The 24,350-nt window shown below is 40.5% G+C and overlaps 1 protein-coding gene and 1 long non-coding RNA gene across 15 annotated transcripts in view; one reads left to right on the top strand and one right to left on the bottom strand.

Moving 5' to 3' along the window:
* The window catches only part of CCDC178 (coiled-coil domain containing 178), a 350,640-nt gene that overhangs the window by 302,707 nt on the left and 23,583 nt on the right, over window positions 1-24,350 (top strand). For 10 of the 14 annotated variants that reach the window (XM_039524821.1, XM_039524816.1, XM_039524819.1 and 7 more), the window contains one exon: window positions 14,537-14,671. The exons of 1 other annotated variant lie outside the window; for it this stretch is intronic. In XM_039524821.1, coding sequence (XP_039380755.1) covers window positions 14,537-14,671 — 135 coding nt within the window. Of the gene's footprint in view, window positions 1-8,791; window positions 8,913-14,536; window positions 14,672-16,042; window positions 16,085-23,054; window positions 23,096-24,350 lie in introns of those variants that run through there. 3 more of the 14 variants (XM_039524824.1, XM_039524822.1, XM_039524826.1) reach the window with 3 other exon arrangements.
* LOC120397998 lies at window positions 16,058-22,299 on the bottom strand. The gene is made up of 3 exons (XR_005594126.1): window positions 22,277-22,299; window positions 19,582-19,669; window positions 16,058-16,094 (listed from the first exon to the last, which is right to left on the bottom strand). It is a non-coding gene; the product is annotated as an uncharacterized LOC120397998 (long non-coding RNA).

The following is a 24,350-nucleotide window of genomic DNA, read 5'->3' as shown; positions in this document are numbered from 1 at the left end:
CCCTAACTGCAGTGGAGCTATAGACAGAATGGATATCCCTTTCTTTGCACCAGACCACCTTGCCAAAGAGTACATAAACCAAAAGGGGTACTTCTCAATGGTGTTGCAAGTGCTGATGAATCACAGGGGCCATTTCACTGACATCAACGTGGGATGGTCGGGAAAGGTGCATGATGCGTACATCTTTAGGAACTCTGGTCTGTTCAGAAAGCTGTAAGCAGGGACTTTCTTTCCAGACTGCAAAATAACCATTGGTGATGTTGAAATGCTAATCGTGATCCTGGGAGACCCAGCCTACCCCTTGCTGCCATGGCTCATGAAGCCATACACAGGCAGCCTGGACAGCAGTAAGAACGGTTCAACCATAAGCTGAGCAAGTGCTGAATGATGGTGGAATGTGCCTTTGGACATTTAAAAGGTGGTTGGCGTTGTTTGCTTACTAGGTTAGACCTCAGTGAAAGCAGTATCCCCATTGTTATTGCTGCCTGCTATGTTCTCCATGATATCTGTGAAACAAAGAGAAAAAGGTTTCTGGCAGGGTGGAGGGTTGAGGAAGATTACCTGGCAGCCAATTTTGAGCAGTCAGACACCAGGGCAGTAAGAAGAGCACATTGAGGGGCTCTATGTCTCCATGAGGCTTTGAAAACCAGTTTCAGCAGTGAGCCAGAGTAATATGACACTTATCTGTGTTGTTCCTTACCAAACTATCCCCTTCATTGCATTTTCTTCCCTGTAAAGTCTACTCCCACTAATTACTGTGTGTTGAATGAATAAAGAGCCTTTTCTCCTCAGTCTGTTCAATTTTATTATGCACACAGACAGAGACAGCAAAGAAAAGTAAGATAACCTGGGGCAAAAGGGCTGATAACACTGTGGGGGGAGAAACAAGGACAGCTTGCTTACAGATGGCACTACAATAACAATCAAAGGTGTGGGAATGGGTGCTGTGATGTTACACCCCATATTCTTCATAGAACTACGGTTATGATATACTTTATGCAAGACGGGTCTTGTAAGATATCTTTGGAAAGGTTATAATTTACTGAATGTGATTATCCAATTTGTATTCATGTATCATTTTTGTATCTGAAGCTGGGAATATTGACCCTGTCTCTGTATTTTAAATGTGCTACGTTGGATGAGGCCAAACAATGTTAGTGGCTTATTGAAGAAATGCACACAAGTATATGGATTACCCCAGGAACTGTGTGCAATAGAAATCTCTCAGAGATAGCTCTACACAATGGAAACTGTTTGACCCAGGTCAGATAGCTCTATGCAGTGGGAACTGTTTGACCCACGTCACAGCAAAAAAGCTTTAAGTGTGAGGAAGCTATAAAAGAGGGACAATGACAACAGGAGAGGACTTCACTCTTCCCACAACAACACACCTGAAATCATCTGAGGGAAAAAGACTGAACTGTGGGAAGTGATGGTTCCAGGCTAGAAGGATTTTTAGATTGTATAAGAAAACCTGCGAAAGCCAAGGCAACTTGTGCCTTAAGAATCTTCCAGCCTGTTTATCACTCAGGGTGAGAATTTGCTAATTTGTATCCTACCTATCTAGTGTGTTGAGGTCAGTTTGCGGCTTTTGTTTATTTACTAAGGTAATTGCTTTGTTCTCTTTGCTGCCCCTTTAACCACTTAAAATCTACCTTTTGTAGTTAATAAACTTATTTTGTTTATTATTAAACACAGTTTATGTAATTTCTAACTAGGAGGCAAGAAGTCATGCACAGCTATCTTCACATTGAGGAAGAGGGTGGATTTTTATGAGCTTGTGCTGTGCAGATTTTTCTATACAGTGCAAGACAGTATTATTTTGGGTTTATCTGCTAAAAGGAGTGTGCACGTGAGTGCTGCGGGAGTCCTCTCACACAGAGCTGACTTCAGTCTGTGTCTGCAGAGCAGTGTGGCCCTACCTGTGTGTGTGTGCTGCAAAAGGCCAGAGAGCCTAATTCAGCAAAGCAGGGAGAGGGTCGAGCAGGAGAGGCTCAGTGAAATCCCAGTACATCAGATGGCATCCCAGAAGGGGAGTCCAACCCATCATAGGTGCCTTCTGGTCCTGGTACCCTCCCCTGTTGTTGAGTGCAAGGGATACTGAACTTACCCCTTCCCCCACACATACATCTCATAGGACGTTTGAGGGAGGAGGATGTGGAACTTGGCGATGATGGCAGCAGGTTCGGCATAGGCTGCAGAGGGACTCTAGCATCCAGTTGCCTTTCTTGAACCTCAGCCAGACACCTCAACATGCATGATTGCTCTTCCATAATCCACAGCATCTCTTCCTGCGTGGCATGCTCTTGTTCCCTGCATGCTTTCTTGTCCTCCCTGTTCATGTCCAGGTTCTTGGACAGTATAATCCTCCATGCTCTGAGCTCTGTCTTATCACTCTTGGAAATGCGCATTAACTCATTGAGCATGTCCTCCAATGTCTTCTTTTTCTGCCTTCTAATCTGGGAAAGTCTCTGTCCTGGTATGGAGGATGTGCCGACGGACAAGGTTTCAGCTGCAAGGAATACAAAGCACAAGGGTAGCATTGACAGTGCATACATTTTCTGGTACAAGGTTAATTCTTTTTATAAAGAAAAACACCCCTTGATGCATTTCACTGCAAGCAACAGCATAATCACAACCACTGGCTACTGCAAGAGTCAGTTTGCTGCTCCAGCCATGGTGAGTAAGGCCACGAGGCATGGGCAAGAGGTCTTGTGCTGCAGCTTTTGTGAAGACATCCTTGGAATCACAGGTTGCAACTTCAGAAAAGCCCCCCCCCATTTCCCTAGCAATCTGGATGGTGCTTGCGGACAGGCACCAATGTAAAGCCCCCCAAATAGTTTGTTTCTTACAAAAGTGGCACCAGGTTGGGGAGGATGGGAGACAAACAGGAAGTCATCCCCTCCACTTTTCTTTAAAATGCTGGTTGCAGTACACGGTGATCCTGTCCAACCATAACCACAGCACGTTTGGGAAAGTGTGACCCAGATTTCACCCAAAAGGGCAGATTACTTGTTGAATTGTTTGCAGTTTAAGGGATAGCATTTAAAACTTCCCCCGTTTCCCCTTCGTGACCATATGCAATATCACTTTCTTGAGGTGGCAAGGGAGCAGATGCTGCAAGTGTCTGGGTACAGATCTGATGCTTATGCTGCAATGCTGTGTGCTGCAATGATGCCAGCAGAGTTAATATGAGAATGTCCTACCTTGGTGGATGAAATAAGGCAGCCCTACCCAGAAACCTTCTGCAAAGGCTGTAGAGTACCTCCATGAAAGCTTCCTAGAGATCTCTGTGGAGGATTCTCGGGCCATCCCCTTGTACATAAACAGTCTTTTTCAGAGACCACCCTCTGCGTATCTGGAGTGGCCACCAATACCCACTACACCTACTTTTTTGTTCACATTAAACAAAAAAAAATAGCATGTAACCCTTACAGTTTGATTGGAAATGTGAACTCACCGGAGGTTCCTTCCCTGGCATCATGCTCCGCCGCCAACTAGTCTTGTGAAACGATGGTCTCCAGGGTTAAAAACAGTTCTTGGCTGTCGGGGAGAATGGATCCTTCCCTTGCCTGCCTTGTGGTCTCCTCCTCCTCCTCCTCTTCCTCATCAACAATGTCCTCCTTGTTGTTGCTCGAGGTTGCCCGGGGCTCCTGGGAGTTATCCACAGAGCATTTTAGGGTAGTGGTGGTGCCGCCGCCAAGAATCACATGCAGCTCCTCATAAAAGTGGTATGTCTGTGGGGTAGAACCAGAATGACTGTTCACCTCCCTTGTCTTCTGGTACCCTTGCCGAAGCTCCTTTATTTTCACACGGCACTGCTGCGTGTCCCTGGTGTAGCCCTTCTCCCCCATACCCTGTGCAAACTTGGCATAGATGTGAGCGTTTCTTCTGCTGGATCAGAGCTCTGCCTTCTCCCCACACAGCAGTAAGATCCAGCACCTCCTGTGTACTCCATGCTGGAGTGTGTTTGCAGCCTTGAGTCTCCATGATTAGCTGTGCTGGCAAGCTCTCCATGCTAATCAAATGGGAAATGAAAATTCAAAAGTTCCCGGGGCTTTAATAGGGGAACAGCTGTTTCCTGTGTACCTGGCTGATGTGCAGTGGATTTGAAAGTGCTCTCCCGAGTGGTGACAACAGAGCACTGTGGGACACCTCCAGGAAGCCAATTCAAATTACACAATGCAGTGTCTACACTATCCCCATGTCAATCCATGGTTGTCAAATCAAGAGCTATGCCTCTTGCAGAGGTGGAGTACAGAAGTCAACTTTACAGGCCACTTAGGTCAGCAGAAGGGACTCAGTAGTGTAGACACTTATATTATTAAATCGACCTCTTTCAAAGACTTTATCTATATTTGCTTTTTTTTTAAAGAAGTCCTCTGACTAGTGCATGGTCAGTAGTCCTCTTGTGGGTTAAACTACTTGATATGCAACACATCCAGTCTGCAGGGCTAAAAACCAGCCTCTGTTGTGCTTCTTTAAGCACTGTCCCCAAGCTCACTGCTCAGACTTGTCTCTGCAGACTCCCTGGTCTGGTGGTTTCTGAGTTTTGGGCCAAGAATTAAATTTTTGGGGACCATTATAATTATTTGGGGTAGCTGGCAGTACAGAAGACTCCTGTTATGTGGAACACCTGATTTTGGCTCAATGGCAATATTTCTTGTATTTAGATACTCCTTACACAGTGAGTATCCGCCATTACAAAGAGGTGTAGCCTCAGAACATGACAGACAAGGTATTGTAACCCCTTAACCTAAATATTAGTGGTTAGCCAATATTTATGAATTTGTGGGTTGTTTCCATTGGAGGAGAAATTGATGGTAGAGTCAGGTATTTCCATGTTGGAATCATGTTTATTTAGAAAGAATGTACACAAAGTCCTGTTCCTCTGAACACAGTAGGGTCAAAAAACAGGAAACAATTTCCCTGCTCTTAGTTCAAAGCCTGTCTTCCAGACAGCGTTCTGCTCTAAAAGTTCTCTGTCTTTGTCTCAGGGCCACACTACAAGAGCTTCATTTGCTGTCTCCTAGTTTTCTTCCGTTCTCACCCTCTGCTTTCTGACTGCTTGTTACACATGGATACACACACGGATTGACCCAGTTAATCCACAGCCCCTGCATTCAGTGTAGTCTTTGGATAGCGGCTTCCACTATTTCAGCTGTTACTAACAAAAAAAGTATTTAACTGTTGCCTCATTTAGTCTGAATATCACACCCATCAAATTCAACCAGGTTTGTAACTGTCCAAAGATCAAAGACATGCTTGCTAGGAGCCTGGGGAGCTGACGTGCTCCCCAACCTGTGCAAAGCCTGTAATGTCAGAGCAGATGGGCAACAAGTTTCATTTGACCCCTCTTCCGCTCATGGACATGTGAGCACAGCAACTCCTTCCACATCCGCTGACTTGTCAGAGCTAACTGCTAGCATATTTCGACGTTTGCTTTTATTTTCATATTGTCCCTTATGGCTATTTCCTCTGTGATTATTGTCAACAAACCAGGAACACTTTCCTGTAAGGATCCATTTCTTGAGGAGTTCAAGATCTGCATAGGTTTGTGTTTCAGAACAGATCCAAATTCAGGGCTAAAGTGTATTCACTTCTGCTTTAAAACATCACAGCTAAGGAAAATATTCTCTGCATGAGGACAGAGCTCCAAATTCCATTTGAAAAGAACAGCCCTATTCTAAAAGTTGGCCCAAGATTACTGAAAAAAGGGTCTAAAGGTATCCAAAGCCCCCCTGTCGGATTTTCAGAAGTGCCTTCAGTGAGTTAGGTACAGAAGTCCCATTGACTTTCAGTGGGACTTAGGCACTTCTGAGAATCACACCTCATTTATATTTGTTGAAGTAGCTGTCAGAGAATTGTACATTACATTTAAAAAAACTACCTGCTTCTGAAATGCCTACTCACTACACTATGTCCCAAGCAATGTCAAGGGCAAAGAAGAAAAGAGCCTTCTGTGAAGAGAGCTGTAAAACTGCTATCTGAGCTGCTCTCATTCATTTACCAAGATTATAAAGTTCATATGGTGGCCTCTTTGGATTCTTTCTTTAGATGCAAAATCTTGCACCCATCCTCCTTATTTCCATTCTCTCTCTCTCTCTAGGTCATTGTCTTCATGCTGCTTCTTTAAATTCTCCTCCTCTTCTCTCCTTCCCTCTTTTATATGGCCTCTACTTTCTACCTCTTGCTCTTTGTACTGTGGTCTAGCCACTTCTTTTACTAATCCACAAATGCAATTCAGAGTAGCTACACTATTTCCAACAAAAATAATTTTTCTGTCATCCCCAAAAAATTCAACTACAAGCTCCAAATTCATTTTTCATGAACATACATATGAGCAACACTTTATTCCTGCAAACATTTGCAAAAAGTATACAAAAGGGATGTGAATGTGATAAATCAAAGTTCAGTTTATTTTCCAAAATGTTCACAAATAATTCCCTCCGTCCCGACCCCTGCCTTAATCCCAGTTGTAGAAATCAGACTACACCAAAGCTAATGAGCAAAGCTGAAATGTGTGGATTGTTTAGGAAAGGCTGCTGTAAACTATATTATACAACTGCCCAATAGACAGAATTCTTGGGTAAATTGTAGGGTGATTTTACATGAATAAAATGTGGGTAAGACAAAGAGAAATTAAAATGTCGATAATAAAAATAGACTATTTAGAAATCACTTCAACTGTTGGTATTTTATTTCTTCAAAGGGCTAATTCTACAAGCATTTGTTTAATCTTAAAAAAAAATCAAATAACTAACAATACCATTAAATAGTGGTGCTAGTAAAAAGAAAAATGTCATTAATTCATACTGCTGTCGCTTTTCCTTAGTTTCTCTCAATAATAGTTAAAACTAAAGTGCCAATCTTAACTTCAGTTTTTCTCTTCATGGCATTTTGTTTTTAGTATGGGTTAACCACAGAATGTAAGACTGAATTTTAATTTTCCAGGCTTTTGTTAGTTTATTTTCCAAACACTCTTGAAAGATAGTTTTTCTTTTTATTATTATTTAACATTGCTAATCTGCTCACCAAAGCTTTCACAACTGGAATATGGTCAAAAGGCAACTGCATCTTTTCCTGTATACTTGCACATCAGCTGGGAGATTTGGGTTTTCATGAGGCTTTTACTCATTTTTAAAGTATATCCAGGCTGTTGACAAAAGAGCTTTATTTAAATGAGCTATGTAATCTTTAACAGCAGTCTGCGGAACAGATTTGACAATAAAGAAATATCTCATTACCTAGGAGCTTTGTATATTATACAGGTGTAACTTGGTAGTTCAGTAGTATAAAAAGATAAATATTAACTGGATTTTTCTCATAAATCTGCCATTCTTACAGTGCCAAAATCTGTAGAGTTGTTGTAATTGGCATTGTTTGAGTTGTAACAATGAATGGAACTGATAAGGCTTATGTCATTTACATAGAATGCAGCATTCACATCGCATTATTGAATTAACATGAGACACATATTGGGTCTTCTGATATAAGATTAATATCATTTGAAAATAGAGGAAGTGTAGATTTAGGAATGGCACATTATTCCCTGTTTGAAATGTGATGGTAATCTGCTTAGATCAGAAGATTTTAGTAGGTGACTACTACTAACAGTGACTACTAATTAATAGTAGCAATGAAACTCCTGGTATTTATTCTGTTTTTGTTTTGATTATATTTTTTCATAGCTTGATGCCTGATGTTAACAGGTCCTTATTGTATAATTACAAAACAATGTTATGAGAACCCAGTAAGTAAATCTGGCTGTTAGTTGCAGCATTATCAGTCCAGAGAAGTGCCAGATGAATAGAGCTAATGAAGGTATCCCAGATTCATGACAGGCTTTCTACTTTCATTTCCAGTGCCCAGCTCCGCCCTGGCCCACAGCAACTGGAAGAAGCCATTACAGAGAAAGTCTGGCTTCATCCCTATATCCCTGAGCTGGAGTATGCTCAATTGCTCTGTGGGGATGATGCATGTGCAGATCGGTTACTTGTATGAGCTGTAGGGATGGAGCATGCTCAGTTGCTCTTTTGGGTCAGCTGCAAGAAACTCAAGTGTGCTTAATGAGAATGGATTCTTTGGAAACTTTAGCTTCTGAAATCATACTTATCTCTACTGAGCATTTTAAAAGACTTATAATTTGGCACAATTTGGGCAGATTTTAACAAGGATCACAAGAAATATGGCCCTGATACAAAGGTCATCCACTATCATGTTTCAACCTCTGCTTCAAAGCATATGGGTGGTAGAACTTTTCTAAGAAAAGGCCATCCGAATTTTTTTAGCATAGAAAAAAACAACACATTTATCCTGTTGACCCTTGTCATAAACAGATAGTTAAGGGTTAATGCCTCTTTTACCTGTAAAGGATAAGAAGTTCACCTAGCCTAGCTGACACCTGACCAGAGGAACCAATGGGGGGACAAGATGTTTCAAAAGGAAGGAGGGAAGTTTCCTTTGTTTAGAATCAGTTTCAGTTTCAGTCGGAGTGAAAAAGATCAAAGAACCAGCCTCTTATCAGAGTAGTAAGTTTTAGAAAAGAATAAATAGGTTTATGTTTATTTTCTTTTGTAACTTGTCTTTGTGCAATTAGGGGAATAATCAAATTTGGGTATTCTTGTGTGTATTAAGGTTTTTGCCCAGGGGAACATCCTGTGTTTTAAATCTGTTGTCTGTGACATCAGCTTGTATGCTGTCTCCCAGAGGTTTTTTTCTTTTACCTTTCTTTTCTTTAATTAAAAGCCTTCTTTTTAAGAACCTGATTGATTTTTTCCCTGTTTTTTAGATCCAAGGGAATTGGATCTAGACTTACCAGGGAATTGATGGAGGAGTCTCTCAAGGCTACCCAGGAAGGGGAAGGTTTTTTGGGGAAGACAGAATTTTCCAGATGACTCAGACATCTGGATGGTGACAGCAAAACCAGATCTAAGCTGGTAATTAAGCTTAGAAGTGCTCATGCAGGTCCCCACATCTGTACCCTAAAGTTCAGAGTGGGGGTGAAACCTATGACAACCCCTGACCTGCTCTTGGAGGGTATGTGGTTTTGGGTAAAATATAATCTATTTATTAAGCATGTGTATAGAAATAATAATGGAATTTATTGAAGCTGTAACAACAAGCAGAAGAACCAAAATATGTGTGTTAAAATAGGCTTAGCTATGTCATAAGCATTAAGTGTTAAGGGCTTAGAATGAGGCCCAGTATAAATTGGTAGTTGGTATAAGCTGGCAAGAGTATTATATGCTTTACCTAAGGTTATAAAATTTAGCAATATGTGTCTTGTGATAGTTTAGCAACGCATTATGTGATAAACAGGTAAGCCATGGACAAACATCTTAGGCTATTTTTCCAATAAGGTAATCATGGATCTAACAAAATTGACTTATCAAAACCATTGGACATTGATTGATGCAAGTGAGGTTTTAACAGTTAGAAGTTTAGCTGTGGGGAGCTGGAATACCACACACACTGGCAGGAGGCTGACACCTTACCATATATGATCCCAGGCATATTTGGGTGGAATAGGAAAAGCTGTGTAGAAGGTGTGGTTTATCCAAGCTCTTGTTTGGACACCGGGGAATGACATGGGATAACAAGGTAGGAAACCTGGCCCAGTGCCCTCCTTTGGAGGTGATCTCCACTTATTTCTTCTATCTTTGTTTCTAAAGATATCCATAAGGTTGTAAGTAAGCACAGTGTAAGACTAAGTATGAACAGTGCAAGAAACCACTTTGCTATACTTATGTATATTGATTTTTCTATTATTTCAATTATATCTGTATTAACTAAACCTCATAAAGTTTCTGTCTTCACCAATTTCATCTTCTTAATTAACTCTGAGTAGCCACCAAAAAGGAACCTGTCATCTGTGACAAGTGCCCATCGTACTCCAATAAATAAGTTTATCGTTGTAAGAATTGATCAGGCTGTAGTCCCTAGCCTCATTCTCTGAAACAGTTGAAGTGTTCTGGTTGAAATTTTCCAACAAATTCACCCTGAGCCAGACACCCAGCGTGGAAAATTTCAGATCAAACAATGGGAAGTGTCAGGCAACCTGGATACGAGCCCATAATACTCTCTGTCAGGTGTTACAGCAAATCCCAAAGGCTTTAAATAAAGTATTAGTCCTTCTTGGAATATGTTAAGCTTTTGTATAATTCCAATTTGTAGAAATGAAAATTTTAAGCACAGAGGGCCTGATTGTCCCTTCTCTTACACTGGTGTAAATCAGGAACAGTACTGAAATCAGTGGGGTTTCATTGATGCAAAATAGGTATAAGTAAGAGGAGAATCAGGCCTATGATCACAGCTCCATGTAATGCCAGTACTTAATCTTTGGCCAGAAGTGGTAACTGAAGCAACCTAAGAAGAATGTTAGCCATCACTGAAAATGCACTTCTGGCTTTGGAGACCTCTCTGTGTTACAGTCTGGATTTTTGCAGGGTCTTCATTCAGTAGCCATAATGAGCCTTTAACCAGATGAATCTCTCTTAGAGGTCTATGTACTATGCTATATCTGCCCAACAGTGAGGCTTTGGTCTAGCCCCAGGCAGCTAGGATACCAGAATAAAAGCTGATCTGCTATCAGTCCTGGGTAACAAAATTGACAAGGACTGCTCCCTGCCTATCCTTTGGTGCTATGGGTTTGCATAAAGTACTGGCTCTTTTATCCATGCTTTTGGTTCAAAATTTAACCTACCTAAAAATTGTTATAATCTGGTGGGATATGTGCCTCAGAATCTTGGTTCCTCCAATGAGAAATTACAGATAAAGATACGAGGTCTAGTGGTCACATGGATGTAATTCAGCAATGAATTAAATGAAGTCTGTGGAGGTACATTACTGTAAAAACTAGTCTAGACAAGAACAGAATCAGACCTAGTGTTTTTGTGGGACCCTCCTCTTTGCTGGGTCAGCAGCAGCTAATTAACAACCCCCTTTTTCTTCCCAGAGCTGTACTAATATTATTCATGATACTGATATATAAACAAAGAAGTAAATAAACAGAGCCATATGCTCCCCTCTGCTGTGAGTCACAGAGGGGAGCAACAACAAAAACAGGGTAAAACAGGGCAGTAAAGCTCTCAAACAACAGAATTGGGAGGGCAGCTCCTCCACAGCATACTTCCTCTCCCCAGGAGCTTACAGAAGTGCATCCATGGCAAAGCAATATGGTTAAAGCTTCCTGGTTTATGGGTTAAGGGGAGGGAGGAGCCATTCACTGCAGTATTCTCCCCTCCCAGCAAAGTAGAAATCTGTGGAAGTTAATGTTCCTCCTTGCAGCATTAACCTCTACTCTGTGCCTGCACCAGCCGCCACTATTCCACTGAGAGGGGTTATTTTGCAGCCAACTGAGCCAATGTCACATCCTCAGGAGAGTAACATTGCATGGCACACGAAATGCAACCTTGGCAAGGGGAGCACCTCGGCCAGGATCATGAATGATATCCTTGACGATGCCCTTGATGTATCCGTGTCTACTGCAGGGGGATTGGAGATTCGTTTCCCATGAATCCCCAAAGTTTGGAGGCTGTGCTGCTTGTCCCTTTGGTAGCCCACTCTTTGCTTCAACCCTGCACCATTAAGGGAGCATTTGTCAGAAATGAGGTGAATATCATGCAGTGTCTGGGTTCTCTATCTGTTCCTACAGCTTTTATCACAAGAAAGGACGTACTTGTTTATAACTATTTTAAATTCAATTTATTTAGGAATACATAGAAACAAATCATATTTGTCAGATTCACAGGGACACAGTTATACATTTATTTTCAGATTTCTCAAGGGTTATTACAAGCAATGACACCTAGCAATTACTTTATTGCTGTCTTTTTACCTTTGATGTTCATTGGTGTGATAAAATAAAACAGCTGGGAAAGAGTTAAAGGCTACCTGTTTGGCACATGACCCAGCAGAGGATTTAAGGGAAGGTTATGGCCTCCTTCAAGGGACTAAGGGTAGGGCCATAATGCAATCAGACTATGACTGCAAATGTAGACATACCTCAGATAGCTTTGATCGCGCTGGCTCAAGTAACAATTGTAGTGAAGCCACCTTAGCACAGGCTAGCCACCCAAATAAGTACACAGGGCAGACTTGTATAGCCTATGCTGCCACCCCTTCATTGTTATCAAAGCTAGCTCAGGTATGTCTATTCTGCTCATTCTAATTAAAGACAAGAGGCAAGTGAGTAAAATAAAGGAAGATCATGGAGAGGAATACAGGATGAGTATAGGAGTGATGGGCCCATGTGCTTGCCTAGCCTAACTGCAATTTGCATGTTTTCTGTCACTTCTTTAAAACAGGCATTATAAGGTAGCAATTTCCCATGTGCACATTGTACTGAATTATTTGTGATAGATGGCACTCAAAAGTTTTGAAGGTTTCATTTTGGCTTGGATAAGACAAAAATTTGGATGCAAACAAACCTTCTGGCATCTTTCTGTCTGGCCCCTTTCACGATCCTGAACCAAATCCTTCTGCCCTCACCCAGCCATCCTACCTGGACCTTTATTTTCCTCTCCACAAGAACCCATTCTATAACTACATTCCTTCTCGCAGCTTTCAGAACATTGAAAATATTCCATCGTGACTTGCCTTCCATCTGACACTTTCTCTGTTGGGCCGAAGCAGACTGTTTTATTAAAATGTCATGTGTTGTTTCTTCCCTTATCTGCCTCCCGGCTGAAGGCCCAGAAAAGCCTCAAATCTTCTGAGATTTGAAAGCAACAGTTGGAATACCAGAGATTTAATGCCCATAGAGACCTCAAGATAGATTTCAGAAAAAGTATTTAGCATGTTAGAGATCAGAGAGGGAGCAGTGATACTTAGACAAACTTAGATTGAAAAATATGTTCACATTTGGTTTCAGATTTTGGCTGTGATTAGGGCTTATTTTTATATTTTCCCAATGTATTTACCCAGTTTTGTATTCCATGTCATTGTAGTGCATCTATGCTATTCATATAGCCAAATTCAAATAAATAAATTATAAATTCTGACATACAAATATATGTTTTAATATTTTATGTCCTGAATTACTAAAATGCTGAGTACTCACAGCTTCCATGACCCAATGGGAGTTGTGGAAGTTCAGCACCTCTGAAAACTAGGCCATTAATTTTGAAAATGTTTATTAATTACTCTGTAGTCCATCATAGTTCCTTTGGCATCACTATAATCTATGTCCTTCTGAAAAAGTGGATATTTTTCATATTACTCTATGCTGGCTCCTAAGCAATCATGTAAAGGCTTCCTTATTACTGGTTTCATTATTGACCTGTAGCATTGACCTTAATGAATTGTAGCATTTCCAAAGGAATGCTAGAATCTATTTTGCAAATGTGGTTGACAGGCATACTCATAAAGGCCACGTGCTAACAATAGCTATGAAATTGTTATTGAAATAATTAGTATACTTGAACACAAAATCATGTTTCTAAACAAATTAATTTAGTTGGTTTTCATTTGTGTTTTTCCAGATCAGCCAAAGGCACTAGTCCAGAATCTGGACAAATGCTGGTAGAATTTCAGTTTAAGAAATAAACCAACTTTCAGTTATAAGAGCACACCGCTATCTTCAACTGCATTTTGTATTGGTAGCTTATCGATTTTGATTAAAAGATTTTGCGTCTAGACTGAGACCTGCTATGCCAAGTTTTTCTGTTTGAGTTATAAACACTTGAAAATTATGGAAATACAGAGACAGTCTTAACTATGGGATGTGAGAATGATGCTGCTATAGTAACTGATAAATTGTAAAAATACACTGTTTACATTTCCTGTTTTAATCATTTCAATTAGACCCCCTTCTAATCAGGACAGTTCTATGATCTGTAGTATCTTCTTCATATAAAGTCTTATTAAAAAATAGTGTCACTTTTCAATAGCCGCATTTGCTGTAATTTAGTGCAGTTAGATGCTTTCATGTCACATGGTTATAGCTAGGTAGATTAATAGTGAGTTCTATCTGGAAATTTCTTTCCTGTTATTGTTCTCCCTCAGCAGTTGATGGCTAAGTTAATTCTCTTTAGTTTTGTCATGCTCTAAAGCACACATTGCCAAGCTTTGATAAGCTTTACAAGGGGAAAAAAGCCATGGTGTCCATCAAAGTCTTAAACTTGCATTTTAAACTTTGCCCTGACCTGATGTGCCATTCAAAAAGCTTCAAAAGATTATTTTTTTAAGAAAGGTTCAATATGTCCTGAGGCTATCGGTTTTGAGTTAAACTGGGTGAAGTAGAAATATTTTACTCATCAGCTTTGCAGTCACAGAGTTTGCCTCAGCTAGAACAAAACTGCTGAGGCATTTAGAGAAAATTAACCCCCCATCCTGGCAGCCAGATGTGACTGGTTTCTGATGAATGCACATGAGTGGGCTGAAAAATCAAGAGACTGTGAAATTCCTGTCAGGTCCGTACAGTGCAGAATGGGCTATTGACTGCTTTCTATATTTCCCTCCATCATTCTTCTTGAACACTGCCATTAATTTCCTCTCCTGCTCTGACTTTTTTTCCCCTTCTTCCTCCCTTTAGCTCTCTGTGCTGCAAAGCAGGATGCACAGGGCATTGGTGGAGTACTTCAAACAGCGAGGCCTCTATAGCCAGGCTGGGCTGGCGAAGTTCCAGGCAGCCTCTCATGAGAATGCTCAGAAAATATTAGCTGTGCAGGTAGGTGATTGCAGAGAAGTAGGAAAGATCATTCTGATCTAGATTGAAAAGCAAATGATGGGTAGTGTGATGAAGCATTAAAACCATATCCCATCAGAGTTTTATAAATTTTTAACCTCTTTAATAAACTGGAATTGCATGAAGGATGAATTCAGTAAGTTAGCACATATACCATGCATAGTTTAAAAAAAGAGAAAGATTAGATTTATTTCTCACAAACCTTTGAAAAGATTATTATAAATACATTGGATATAAACATTTGAAAAATATAAAGGCATTAGTACTGCTGTTCAGCTGTTTTAGAAAATGTTATTGTGTACTGTTTTGCAGATCTTACTGCCATGGTAAACAATACTGTCATTTTCATTTTATTCGTATATAATTTCTTTAGTATGAAACTGCTATTTAGCTGAAGTACCACACCTTCATCATTAGGTTATGTGATAACTTCACCTTTATCCACTAGTAAACAACACGCCGGTAGAGGGTGGAGGGGGGGGGCGGAAAGGAGGGCACAAGGTTTAACAATGGTTTCCTCACAAGGATATAATGTTTAATATTCTGTGGGGTTTATTTTTCCAGGTATATGTTTACATTTACTGGGGAAAATTGCTTTATGTAATGTAGTTTAAATGTTCTATTCTTTTTATCTCATGCAGTGGTATGTTGTTAATATTTTTTGTAAAGCCACTCCTTTCAGTCTTTTCCCACAGTTAATGACCATAACCAGCAGGCATTTGAGAAATGTTTGTAAAAGACTGGAGTGAAAAATGTCTTCAGTCCTGTTTTTTGCAAAATAAATTTAAAAAAAATGTAGCTGCTAGATCTTTAATGCATCATATTCTTATAAATTTTAATTTCTATTTTCCGCTATAGAGTTTTGCTGTACAGTCCTTAGGATGCCATATTCATATTAAACTTTAATATTATGCAATTCCATTTCACAATTATTATTAGCATGATTTAAGGAAAAAATGAGCTTGAACAAAACTTTTCGAACTACTATAAATTGCATCATCGCTGTGATCCAGTCTCAAAACCTTCACTGAGGATTTTTTAAACCTATGGCTTTTGTTATATACATCCAAATGTGTTTCATTGTTGAAGATTCAGAAAATCCAAATCATATTAACGGAAAAAAAGAAAAGGAAAAACTAATTGAAAAATAAAAATAGAATGAGATTTTCCACTCTTCTAGTGATTTGAAATGCTCCATTAATTTTTATGGCATATTTAGTCAGTATTCTCTTATTTTTGTCAAATATTATACTAGAATTGTGTGCTTATTAAGACAAATAAGCAGTTAATTATACTTAAAATTTTACATTTAAAATTTGAAAAACTGGAAATGCTTCCTTTTGAATCTCACAGTGGCATAGCTATGACGACGAGTCTTGATCTTTTTTATATTCAACTTCTCTAACTGTGATGAAGAAAAGAGGTGATTAATATGCAGCCTAGAGCTCATGAATAATAACAAGTTACAAAGAAGCCACAGGTGCCAGTTGGTTTCCTCACATATGAATCTTTAAGTTAGTCTAGGCTAATGTTATGTAGCATTTTAATGGCAGTGCTATCAACATAACCTGTGATTGAAGTCTTATTATCAATAACTAGTCTATATTGTAATGAATGAGCTCTCTGGAAATCCTTTGTTCTTGCATAAAATAAATGATTTCTATTATTCACATTGAGAATAAATTGTCTCTATAAATTCAGTTATCCCGAACAATTGAAGTAGCTAGAAATGGGCCTATACCCATCCTTCAGACACAAACCTCATCAACGTTTGGGGAAGTTCAGGTCCAAATTTTGCAGCTCAGAACTATTTTTAAAAACAACATTTTACAATAGTTAGTGTTTCAGAAACACTGGAACAGTATATTTTCCATGTGCTGGTGATACCCATTCTGACATGGATTCTGTTATTCTAATACCCCTTCTATGTTCGTTACTTGAAATGACTCTTTATGGTAGGGCTTGCCTACATGGTGGTTAATGCATTCTGAGGATGTGTGATTTCTAAAGCAGACTAACATGCTGCGCATTAACTGGTCCATGGAGACCCTGCTGGTGCGCTTTAACATAGTGCTGTTTGAAACAGTACTAGGTTAAGGCACACCAGGGAGCCTTTAGTGCACACCGGTATCAAGTCTGGGAGCAGGGGCAGCGTGAGGGGTGCCCGTGTGGACATGTGCAGGAGCGACGTGTACCAGTGTTCGGTCTACACAGACCAATTGATGGGAAACAATTCATGCTCTTTTGAAATTGCACCCCCGGAGAGCACATGACCACATTATGTCCAGACAAGCCCATAGGAAACATAGAAAATTATAATGGAAAAGCTTGTTCAGTTAGGCCATAGAAAACAGTTCTGAGGTATTTAAAAGCGTGTTTCCTGTCAGCAAAATGTAATTGTATTTTGTAATTCTCAGCATATGGATTGTTGCATTTCTGCGTGAACTGATGCCTTCAATTTAGCATTGCTAGTGCCAGATTGTCTCTATCCATTTAGCAAATAGCTATATAAGCTCTTATACTGGTGACTGTCACCGTAGTATCTGAGTGCTTCCTAAGTCTAAAAAATGACAATAATGATACCTCTCTCCTCCTTTTTCACCAGCAAGAGACGGGCTTGGTTTGTTATTTTTGTTATTTAATATTTATATTGTGGTAGTGCCTAGAGGCTGGGGCCCCATTGTGCCAGGCATTGTGCAAATAAAAAGACAGTTACTGGCCAGAAGACTTTACATTCTAATAACTTACATTGGATACAGTAAACAGATAGGATAGAACACAAGATAATAGTGACTGTCATGAACAGTGAAATTGGCAGCAGTTACAGCACACAAGGTGCCTAACCATTCTCAAGAGTTTCGTAGGCACCAGGGCTTAGGTGGGTTGTAAGGAGAGGAGGATAATGTAGTGGCCTTGCAGATTTTTACAGAGAGCTCCTTCCTCAAACACCTGGTGACATATGAGAATGCATGGCAGTGCTTGTTGGAAAATTTGACAAACGGACAATCCAGGGCAGTGTCATTAGCAGCGTGGAGTTGGGACTTGACGTCGTGTAAGTATACATGAGTTCACAGATACAGCGGGGATAGGCCGTGGAGTGCCTTAATAGTGAAGATAAGAAGTTTGTATATGATGTTATGGTGAAGAAGGGGGGGTCAGTGGAGCAATGCAAAGAAAAGGCGTGACATGATCAAAGAGATGAACCAAGAAGAAGATTTTTTTGCTATAGTGTTTTGAATGGATTTTAAATCGGGCAAGATGAGATTTGTCAAAACCAGACAGAAGGATGTTACAGTAGTCAAGACACATGATGATGAGGGTCTGCAGGAGAATTTTAGCTGTGTGGCTGGAGAATAAAGGCCAGATCTTGCATAAGTTTTACAGGCAGAAGCAGCAACATTTAAACACTGCTTGAATGGAAGGGTCTAGAGAGAGGGACAAGTTGAAGATAATACCCAGGTTTCAGGCCTGCATGACAGAAACAATGGTGGTGTTTTCCACAGTGACTTTAAAAAGAGGGAGAGGAGAGGATTTGAGGGAAAAGATAAAGATCTCTGTTTTGGTCAGATTAAGCTTGAGTGGATGGCTGGATGTCAGTGATGAGATATCAGAAAGACAGATTGAAATTTTAGTTTGGACAGAAGGAGATGGGTAAGAGGTGGAGCGGTAGATCTGAGAGTCATCATGTCACAATTGTTGAAGTCATATACGTGAAAAAGATAACCCAGAGACAGTGTAAAGGGAGAAGAGGAGGAGCCCAATATGGAGTCCTGTGAGACTCCCCCTGAAAGACAGAGCACTGAAGAGGAAGATCCTCCAAATGAAACACTGAAGGAGCACTTAAAGAGGTAGGAGGAGAACCAGGAGAGGATTGAGTCACAAAAGCCAAAGTCGGACAAGATTTCAAGAAGAAGTGTGTGGTTGACAGTGTCATAAAGGAGCTGAGAAGTCAAGTAGGATAAGAATGGAGTGTTATATCTATTTGTTCATGTGCTTATGTTGAGAAAATAAACATATGAAATTGGGTTGCTATTGTAGGAAATCTTGGGTAAAGAGAGAGACTTTACTCTCAGTTCTGATTTCCGCAAAGTTGTTGATCAGTCATATTTCATTTGGCAGTGTTCCATAATTCCCATTGTGGCCAGGAAACTGCTGAACCCCCTGAAGCGGGCAGAGTCAAAGGCCATCTTCATGATTCCATCCCCGCAGATTACCTGCTGGCCTTCCATGGCCCCCATGGCACCACAGTTCGTGCCCAGAACCCCTTTCGAGGGATCCCACATAATGGAAAAGAAAAGTGCCTACATTAATGATGATTGGAAAAAATAGATTTTCATAATTGTCTCACTTAAAATGTATAAGTCAAGAGGCCAAGTCCCGCAATGATTTACCAATTGTAGAGCTTGGGAATAATCACACTGAAATCAATCAAATTGTTCACGGTAATAAGCAGTATACCTGGTAATAAGCATGATAGGTGGAGCACAGGCTGCTTGCTGTCTCTGGAGCATTTAGTTCAAGCTGCCCATAAATCCCCATTCCACCTGAGTACCTAGAGCCAGCTGGCCCAGCCCTAAAAGTGACTGCCTTTTAAGTGGCAGAGTTTCATCACAGACTTAAATTATCCTTGGACAGTTAGGGCCAAGTTCTCTGCTTTGCCAAGATTATGCACAATAAGGCAGAGGGGAGTCACCAGGGAGCCAGCTACTGCTCCCTGCTTCTCTGCAAAAACCTAAAATAGATTGCAGCAATGTGGGGGTTCCCCAACATGCAATAGCTGTTTGCAGAGCCAAGGCATTGTCCAACTAGTTGAGCATAACCAGAATAAATTGCACTCCATGTAAACCTCCTCCTTGCCTCCTGCCTCAGGAGCTGTGAAGAAGATGGTGTACCTGGAAGATGACTGAGCTGGTTCTATACTTGCTGGGCACTCCCCAGTAGTTAGGAGGACACATCCAAGATCTGTTCCCTTTTTGTCACCTGAGCAGCATAAAAAGAGCAAAGTGGAGCAGAAAATTTGCACCATAACTTGGAATCAGTTTGTACAATTTATCAAACACATTGGATCATTTCATAACAGACTTTGTATAGTTGTTATTTGTTATTAACTTGTGTGTGGCAGGTATGAGAGATTAGAAAGCATGTGCTAAGTAGAGAAAAGATAAGGGTTGAAGGGTAAAAAAGGTAACAACACTAGTGGCATCCAAAGCACCAAAAATAATGAGTGTCTCCCATAAAGCCAGAATTTCTGGGACCACCACCTCATCAGGTATACACACTCATCGTTCTTTTTCCACTGGTTATGGGTTCCATATTTTCTCTAACATGCTGCTAGAACCGGGAATAAAATGCACATTCAGAAAAGCTTTAGATTTTTATACTTTTTACTAAACTAAATGTATATGATCATGGAGGAAATCTACTTTTGCCCATGTATAATATACGAGTGCTTTAACCCATTCTTTTTTTTCTAAAAGTGAAATATATATGCTATTTTACTTTGCATAGCCCCTTTTATTTCAGCCCTCAAAACTTTTTAAAATGTAGATTCCAATTCTAACATTACCCATGTAGTCACTTCATGTTTAATTTCTGCCTCTGAAATAGAAGGGATCCATTAAGCGCTCATACTCACAGTGATTATGCTTGCAGTGGAAAACACAATTTAAAAATGTCAAATTTCAGTTGTGATGTTTAAAAAAAGGATTAAGGATTTCACTTTTATAATATAAGAATAAACATGCCTGAATGCAGATTTACAATGGAGTACATTGCTGATGCATAAGTCATTGGCTCAAATAATTCATGCTGGCAAATTTGGCCTATTTACTTATATTTTTGGAGAGAAGAGTAAAGGAAACTTACTACTTGAGCAAGGCTATCATGTCTTCGTACAATCTTCCCACCTCTCTCATGTTAAAAATCTCCCTTAATACTATCTGAGAGCACCCAATGGCAGAATTTGACAGATCAGAATTTAAGGGGGATCTAATCAGGGCCACCCAGAGGTGGGGCAAGTGGGGCAATTTGCCCTGGGCCCCACAGGGGCCCACAGGAGAGTTTTTCAGGGGCCCTGGAGCAGGGTCCTTCTGCTCCGGGTCTTCGGCAGCAATTTGGCAGTGGGGGGTCCTTCCGTTCTGGGACCTGCCACTGAAGTGCCCCGAAGACCCACGGCGGAGGGGTCCTTCCGCCCTGGGACCCACCGTCAAAGTGCCAGGTCTTCGGTGGCAATTCGGCGGCAGGGGGTCCTTCCGCCCCGGGACCCACCACCGAAGTGCCGGGTCTTCGGTGGCGGGGGCTCCCCGCCGCCAAAGATCCCAGGCCCCCTGAATCCTCTGGGTGGCCCTGGATCTAATTTAAACAGTGTTTTCCTTAAATTCTGTGGAGCTTTCAGATGTCTTTAATGTCTCTGAGGGAAGAATTTGTGTGGAACTAAAAGAAAGTTCCATGTGGAGGTCATACACTAAACTGACTTTTGATCCAAACATAATTGCATGGGAGTTAAAGCCCATAATATTCTGTAGGAGCTTATGCCAATTTTTCTGAAAATCAAAGCTGTCCAGGTTTGAGGCACGTTGGTGCAGTGATATGCAGGAAAATACACTGCTGTTATGTGTGCTGTCCTTGTTCTATAGATCACTAGAGGATTTCAGTTTCCAGGACACCTTGCAAAACACTAAATATATTTTTCAATCAGTTACAGAATACTAAATATATTTTAAGAAAATAATTCAGATTAAAAAGGCTAGGTGCACACTCACACAGCAGTGTAAAAGGTGGGTATTTGCAAAAGGTATTTGCTATATAATTGAAATTTTGTCTAGTAGGTAGTACAGTACTGTTGTGGAGTTTTGATTATTTGGTTCTTCAGTAGCTTAGATATTCATCTACTTTAATCATGACAGTTATGAATGTTTTATGGTAATTTGGTGAATTACCTGAAATAGCAAGTGTTGGCTGAACTTTTGAAGCTCCGTGGTGATGAATGTATCTATGTTTAGTCCTCTAACTATAACTCAATCCTGACCTTCCTCGATTTAGACCATCCTTTCTAGGTGAAGGTGGTTTTTTTCAGCTATAGTCCCATTGCCAAAATTGTCTTTATGGCTAAATACTGGGAAAGACAGTATCATTAGTATCATCTTTGAAACTTTATATTGTTTGACAAATGGTTTTCTCTGATACTCAACCCACAGGACTGCCATTGGAAGAGTACGTAAAGATTGTGGGCCTGGCTCTCCACTGCTTTCCCCTTTGCATAGTCATTCTCAGTTGTGCAAAGTGGCTATAAAAGTCTACCATCAGTTCTCAGAGCTTGGAGAATTCTGATATGATAGTATTTTACATTCACTTTGCTCAGCTTAAATGACTACATAAGGTGCAAGGCAGAAAAGGATCAGTCCCCTTTTGTTTCAGTTTGACTCCAATGTTCTTACACTATTTATAGCTTTTCCCAGTTGCACTAAACTTTATGAATTATCCTGGGATCTTTTTAAAATCGCTTGGGCAGGATTATCAGATGATGCAATTCAACATAGCCCAGTCACTTCAGTGGAATTATACTAATTTACATCAGAGGACATCTACCCTATTATGTTCTTTGGGCCATATCCTCATCTGGGCAATTTGGCAGAGGTCAGCAAAGGAAAGAAACCCTCCCTTCCAAGGTTGTAGAGTGTCAGGAAAGTTGCTGCAGTCATCCTTGTGGCTCCTGCATCCTGTAATGAGGAAATAGTCAGTGGATCTGCATAGTCCAGTATGATCCTGGCATCCTGTTCAACTGTCCTCATGCAGAGTACCCAAATGCAGTTCCTCTTAGGACAGGGCCATCTATAATCATGGACACTGGTAGCAGGGTCTGCCCTCCTATCTTTTGAAAACAATTCATTCATGGTGTGCTTCTTATTTGTCAGATGGTAGTCAGTTTGTTAAGGCCATCTTTTGTTCTCTAACTTATTAACACAGGTGTGTTATGGTGTCCCTCAGGGTTGATGATCTTCAAATGCTTTATGCTCACTCTTTTATTTTTCTCTGTTATGGGTTGAGTTATCACCATTTATGCTGATTACACTCAGTTGCAATCTTTTTTGCCTGCTGATTTCACTTTAGCAGTCTTGCTGTTTCTGTCTTGTCTTGGAGACATATGGAGTTAGATGACAGATAACTTTTCTTAAGGGGACATTGCTACACACTTTTTAATTAGTTTTAAACTTTTTCATATTTACTTGTGATTATTTGTAATAACCATTTAGAAGATTGAAGATAAATTTCACTGGGAACCAATTCTTCCATTATTCATTTGTAAACCTTTTTTGTATGTTGAAAGTGGAATTGTGACAAGTAAGATAGCTGTTTTTTGTTTCAGCTCATCTGGGCTAGTGGCTTTTGACTTGAACAGTTTGTCAGGTAAGGCAAATGAATGTCCTTGCACCCCACCTGAATGGCCACGCTTCTGCCAATAAGATCCAAATTCTATTTATCTCCATTGGCTCAAGATGGTTCATCACCTCTAGAGCACACTGAACATAATTGGAATTTTCCGTTCCTCCTTGTAATGCTTGCCGTATACTTTTTATGTAGGGGTATTTTCATTTCACCTACCAGGAGGGCCACACTTACTTGGACTTCCAATTAATATGTTTTTCTAATTAAACATGGAGGTCAGTAGGTAGGATGCCACTTCAGAAGTCTAAGACTTTTCCCCTTATGTTTATGTAATCTGGATCAGAATCGCTGGCTTTTTTCACAATCTGATCTCAAACTTGGTCCTTTTAAATCAGCATACTGTTGAATTTTGTGACTAGGTAGATCCAAATGATGACCATGTCAAGTTCTCCCCAGACACTGTGGATTCACTCCTTTCATGTTGATGACACAGTGGCAAGAGCAGTTGACCCTGGCATGGGTTCTCATAAATACTCATGTTTGATGATCTATATGATGGAGAGGACGTCTTTGGGGAGAAAGCAGAGGCTAGTCTCAAAAAACACCTTTGATTTCCTTGACTCTTTGGACCATTCCTTTACTTCTCATGGCATAGAGCAAAATTCTGATGTCCATACTCGGACAAATCTCCCATTAAAATATATGAGGTGATGTGCATATAGACATGTGTATAGCACTTGGTGTAAATGAGTTGCATTTAGGTTTTGATGCTTTTAGTGCCCCACCCTCGTCAAGCAAAGTATCACTTCCTCTAAAGCACTGACGCCAATCTTGATGCCTCTTAGTGGGAGGGATAGACTCCAATTCTCCAGGCCAATATTCGACTGCTTTAACTATGAGACCATCCTTTCTCTTCCGGCAGTCTCCTGCCTTATTTACTTCACACCTTCCAACTTCTGCAACAAATGAAGCAGGGGTCCTACAGACAAGTCTCCTTCACTGCATAACTCAGATTGATTCCTGGAGCAAGTCCATTCTGTGCACTGAATGAAGCAGGGATCCTGTGAAAAAGTAGTATGTGATCATGTAATTAAAGATGGTATCATAAAGCATGTGCACAGGGGATTGAACTGAGAATCCTGGCTCAAGCAGCTGGCAACTCTGGAGCCATTAGCTGAACTGGGAGTAAGGTGCCTCAAAGACGTGAGAGCCCCCAGGGATTCCTGGCTCCAAGGCAGGCAGCTTGGAAGCCCTGAGAGTCCTGGCTTCCAGGCTC

Source organism: Mauremys reevesii, linkage group 2 (genome assembly GCF_016161935.1).
Source record: "Mauremys reevesii isolate NIE-2019 linkage group 2, ASM1616193v1, whole genome shotgun sequence".
NCBI classification, from domain to species: Eukaryota; Metazoa; Chordata; order Testudines; family Geoemydidae; genus Mauremys; species Mauremys reevesii.
This window is presented reverse-complemented; position numbering and strand designations above follow the sequence as displayed.